The 6,000-nt window shown below is 38.6% G+C and overlaps 1 protein-coding gene across 1 annotated transcript in view; it reads left to right on the top strand.

The window, feature by feature from the left end:
- Nucleotides 1-442: 442 nt before the first annotated feature.
- LOC145985625 (gamma-aminobutyric acid receptor alpha-like) overlaps nt 443-6,000 on the top strand; it is a 58,788-nt gene continuing 53,230 nt past the window's right edge. Inside the window, exon 1 of the mRNA XM_083119695.1 lies at nt 443-524. Coding sequence (XP_082975821.1) covers nt 443-524 — 82 coding nt within the window. The remainder of the gene's footprint in view (nt 525-6,000) is intronic.

Here is a 6,000-nt window from a genome sequence, read left to right as displayed (position 1 = left end):
GCACATACATACAAGATTTTCTTTTGAAAGAGGGGGCCTGAACCTGGAAACTAATGTACATTATAGGAAAGTTTGGTAAATGTTTTAAAAGGAAATTAATTTCATCTTTCCTCTGCCACACACACACACCTCACAGCACGTATATGGATGATATGGAGGTAGGCCACACACATTCACACTCTCGGACATTTTTTGAAGGTGATGTGATCATCATCATGCTCCGGCCGTCGAACATTCGAGCACAAGTGTTGAATAAGTAACAAACCAGTTTATTGGTCTATACAATCTTTGCAGGGTATTCTGCGTTATCCACGGCGAGTGGCTGTCGGCGGAGGATGTGAACACGTCAGAGACATTGGTGCCTCCTCCGCTGGGGGATGAACTGCCCCCGAAGTGGACGCACTCCAGGAACCCTCTGCACAGGGCTCGTCCAGGGAATGCCATGGTCATCCGCAACATCTCGAAAGTCCTCGAGAACCTTTTGAAGGACTACGAGAGCAGCCAAGTGCCAACTCACGGGAAAGGTAAGTGCTGGTCATTTGCCCGCTGAGGATCGCAGAAGGCGAGATATTTTAGGAGAACTTCGTGTGAGAACAATGTGAAAATTTCGAATTTCGAGTGTGTTCAAGGCAACTTTGTGCCGAATGATGGCTTGCTCGTGACAAATTTTATTTTCCAATATAAAAATCCATACAATAGTAGAAGAAATCAACACCCAATATTTCTGTTTTTATTTATTCAGAATTCAATGTAACAGCGTGGTTCCTGAAAGGAGAAGACCGTTTCCTCCAAAAGTATATTATAACATAGATTCAATGCCCAGCCCAGTCTTAAGCATTAATTACTTTGCCGCATTCCGCCCCCTCCCGTCTCCGAGGTCTCTAATGCAGCTTCAGACCGAAGACACAAGTGACGCGAGACATTTGGGTTTCACACCGAAGTGACAAGCGACACGATGTCCATTCAGTCTCTAAAAGTAAACATTGCGCATGCACAACCTCCTAAATGAGCGACAACACGATGTACGTTTAAAACAGCCCAATCCGAGCGACAGGCGTCACGTGCAGTTAGCGTGTCACTCCTGTGAGAGAGGTTGCATTTAGTTTCGAAGGTTCGTTTCCACGAGATGTGTGTGTCGCTTATCACCTCGTTCAACCAAAGATATTCCCACCATAATTCACAGCTACAATATGTTCGGGGAATTTCTTGAGCAAGCCAACAAAAACAAGTCCTTTACGCAAGTAGGACTGGAAAACGCTCGACCAATGAACGCGCGAGAAGGAAAGTGAGTGCATGGAGGGCAATACGCGGCCGAAGCTACCAGCAGTTTTCAGCAGCGCGCATAGGTTTGCTTTCCTTCTCTACCGTTATGCGCGGGCTTGCTCCCATGATACCCGGGACAGAGGGTACGATTTTGATGGAAAACATCCCGCTCGGACAAAAATGTAGTTAACACGGCCCCGGAAGTATTTGTGATGAAATAGTAGGTTAAACAACCAAAATAATGTGCAGAATTTCCTAAACGCTATTTTACATGCCCACCCTTCATGTCCCATTCCCACGTTTTTGGTAAACGGAAGGATATAAGCCTCTCCCCATTTCTGGAAACGGCAATGATTGCGTCGATTAATGCATTTGTTGTTCTTCGTAAACCTTGGACACATAAAAGAAAAGTGAATGATGCGTAGTTTCCGCAGACATTTCTTCGTATTTGGTTTCTCACATTTATACTCAACCAAGTTCCTTCAGGAATTACCTCTGAATGTAACGAAATTCACTCACCATGTAGATTCAATAGAATTTTGAATCCTGTGCGATACTCAACAGACTGGAAACGTCATTATTCCAACGCACTATGGTCTGCAATCGTTCCCGAGTTCCAAATCCGCCTAAATGCCATTGATCCTTCCCTTCTGGTGAATTCTTCTTCGGCCGTTTCCAAGTTGAAAGCCGATTTGCGCCTCGGAATCTCTCGAACGTGCTTTCCTGCCGAATGCTCTTTCGGACAAGTCGGAACTTGCCTTCGCCCGGAAGTGGCCGTCGACTCAGCTACTCGGCAGCTTCACCATCGCCTTGACCAGCGATTAATAATTCAGCTGCTCGCGCCACGAAGGGGAAGGTTTGGTTTGGGTTCAGAAAGGATGTTACAAAACGCACGAGTATTCATAGTCCTCTATAATGATATTACGTAATGGGAGATAAAATTCTATTCTATAACTGTAATACACATAACAGAATGCTCGTTTTAAAGACAGACACTGTGCATAGTGATAATCAGGGAACTGATTTTTAAATGTGCTAAATATGTAAATACATATTTAGTTATTTTCAGCAAAATATAGAGTTAAATATGGACTTAAAATTGTAAAAAGAAAGTATCTTTTTAATAACATGACACTACACGAGCTACGTAAAATACAGTATGCTTACATTGACATTCATTGTAAAACAACACAAAATGTGTTTTTCTGTTTCCAAAACAATGAATAACAAAATTTTGTTGTAAGTGTTCGAACATGAATTTCCTTCTCTTGCCTTTTAAGATGGATTTGTATTGACTAAATCTGCGTTCAATATCGCAAGAAGTAATCTGTGTGTATTTCAAATTTATTCGCAAGAATTTCACCAAACTCTTTCGGTCACACAGGGACATACGAATATATTATTGCACAAATATGGAGTATATGTTGAGAAATGGTCTGAAATATGGAAATAATATGTAAAAATAACTAAAATATGTAAAATATGAGCCAAAACCTAATATATGGAAAATAAAAAGATAATACAAAGGTAGCCTAATTCATCTCAGCTTCATACATAAATATGTATTTACATGTAAATTTGTTCCCCTGGTGATAATGAATGAATTGAGTTTTGTTTGAAGTCCACTTTTATTCACATATAGGCTAATTGGGACTGGACCTACAGTTTAAACACTATGTGTTTCCACCGAGTATCGAACCCGGGACCTCTTGATTACAAGGCGACGACTTGGCTTTACGTGTATAAAGCAACTTTCACAATCATATCTTGTACCGAATTGCGTTAAGGAATGTGTACTGAAGCATCAGACCATCATCACCTATAAATCTCAACTCAGCAAAACTTCAATATATCCTAATTGAACATTAGTCAGTCTCTTTTTCTTTCATTTCATAACACTTTGTTTCGAGAAGGAGCGCATCTTTCGTTGTTTTGAGATGAATAAGTTATTTTTATCTTGGTGGTTGTGTTGGTTAAATAACGCCTGTCACTTTTGGTTAACAGATACTACGACCACGAATAATTAAGAGAACTTATGAAGGATCGGCTGGGGCGGAATTGAAACCCGAATCGGACTGTGGTGTGACGTCCATGAGTTCAAAGTTCACCTTAAGCTGCGAGGAAAGACGATGTTTCGAAAGTGATCGAAAGAACGGAAGAATATAGATAACACATAATGCCCAATTAATATCCAAGCTAATAAAGAACCATTGTCACCAACGTTGAGAATTGTTGCTTAAGACATATTCAAAAATAAACTTTGCATTGGAAGCGAGTTGGAATAATTCCTTGTATCTTATTGTCATGCATCTGGCTTCAGTTATGACTTGATTCCAGCCAGAAAGGCAAAATGGAAGAGCTTCAGAAATGAAAACTGTGTTAGAGGACGATATTGTTCACGAAGAAACTTCCGCCAACTCTTCACCGCTTGGCGTTAAGCGAATATTCTTGTCCTTCGTGGAGGTGATTGATTAAATAATGCCGCTTTTACAAGTGAGGAGAGCCGCTGTTTGTGCAAAAATGTCCTCCAAAACCGTCACTCTTAATTACCTAAGTTTTTGTTCTCCTCTTTTAATCCTCCGTTTCCTCACGAACCATTCTTTGCCAGAAAGCGTGAGAGACTGAAACAAAACTCAATTTCAATTATAATACACTTTGAAGCTTTTTTAACAAATCTTAGACACCATTAAATCCGTCCATTGTGTGAATTGGGCCATTCTTCCAAGGACCCTTTAAACTCATCCCCACACAACTAGAGTTTCCAAAGATTACCGAACACACAACGCCTTATGGGCGTTGACAGAGAAATGTTTGTAGTGAGACCTTAAAATTTAACACACACGCACATAGTCTATATATATATATATATATATATATATATATACACACACACACACACCTATATAATCTAATATACATAATCAATTATAATATGTAATTTTATTTATACTTACTGTTATATTTCAAGGTAATTATAAAATATTGTTTTATTAATTTATAATAATAATAGTAATAATAACTATTGGACAGGTTTCCACTCTAGGCACTACAAAGATGAAAACAGTTTTCCTTTAATTTTTAATATTTCTTACATTTAATGTACTGAAATGCATATTTTGTCAAACTTTAACACAGCTCAAAAAAAGGTTTAAAAAGTAAACTCTTACATCAATAGTTTTTCCTGAATTTTTAAAAGAATGGATCCATTTAGTGCTTAGATTTAAGTGGTAGAGTACGCAAAATGTGAATTTCTGATTTTGTCCATGCATTTTAAATCACTTTTTCCCAATGATATCTTTAATTTCTGCTCAAAAGCATTTTTTACTTCAACCATTTTGGTGGTATAATAATGAACTCAACTCTATTTTGATTGATGATTATAATAAGCCTTTTTATCTTCTAATTTAAAATGAAGGATCCCAATAACCCCTCCCGGTACCCATGATCATCATACAATATATATTCTCCCCACGTCATAGCATGAATATGCACATAATGTCGCCAGAAATATTTGGCTGGGCAAAGACCCGCTAATAGCAAAATTAGCCAAGCAGATTAGTACAAGGCTCGTTACATTTTAACTGTTTCTGAAGCAAGGTAAAATGGTTTTGAAGGTGAGGATCAATGTGAAGATGAGTTTACCTATCGATTGCTTAAATTGGGGCTCCGAGAGCTCATCTGCAGGTTTACGAGGCCAAAGTTACGGTCGTTGAGGAAGCGGGGAAAATAAAGCACCACAGATTTTCCCGCCTCTGGGCAAACATTACACTTATCTCGGATGCAAACGGTGCGTCACGTCGCTACCTTTGATAACACTACGGAAAAGATTCTTGGCATGTATTAAAGGAGATTTGATGGAAACTTTTGGAAAAGTCCCAAGACAAGAAAAATGGTGTTGTCTTTAAGCTAAAGGAGCAGCATTACATGACTCTATATGATCGCATAAAACTTGAATTCACAGTTATAATTCCCTTCCCTTTCCCTCACGCACGATCCTCGAGCTGGCAGACTTAAGATACAGATTTGAGATTGGTGGTAAAATGTCATACCCTAACCTGTCGAGTATATCCAAGTGGCTGGTTTAGCCAATGGTCATTGTAGACCCAGGCATTTGGCCAAAATTCCATATTGAATTACTATTCTTTATCGCAAAAATAAGAAAAAATATTGATAGGTATGCGTTCATCGTAACACTAATTATTGCTAATAATAATAATAATAATTGCATTTTAATAATTGCACCTGCACTTACGCATCATATAATGCATACCTATCACCTCCTAACACACACACACACTTATTACTTATTTTTACTCCACAGTATACATACTAATCAATTCATGTAATATTTTATCATCGTGTAATATTTATAGTATCTTTATTGTATTATCATGATCATTATGTTTTTTCCCTTTCTTTGTTTTTATTGATTTATTGTAAGTTGCATTTCTTTCCTTTGAGCAAATCGCGACGATGAGGATGAGTGATGATTAGATGGAACTGATGAAGGAACACTCACAAAGAAACATGCAAGCACAGGCCGGGACTCTAACCCGTGGACTTCCGCGGAGACATGGTGAGAAGCTTGGTAGTAAACTTTTATAAAATACGGTGCCCTGCAGGACAATCTCTGGGTCTTTCCAGGCGATGAGAAGAATTGCATTTTGTACTAAGAGATTAATATTTTAGTGATGAGTGGGTCCTTTTCATGGTTCATGGCGTATTGTCCATTCCTAT

This window comes from Lepisma saccharinum, chromosome 3, assembly GCF_977018435.1.
Source record: "Lepisma saccharinum chromosome 3, izLepSacc3.1, whole genome shotgun sequence".
Lineage (NCBI taxonomy): Eukaryota > Metazoa > Arthropoda > Insecta > Zygentoma > Lepismatidae > Lepisma > Lepisma saccharinum.
Note: the sequence above shows the minus strand (reverse complement) of the source record. Positions and strands in the feature narration are given on the sequence as shown.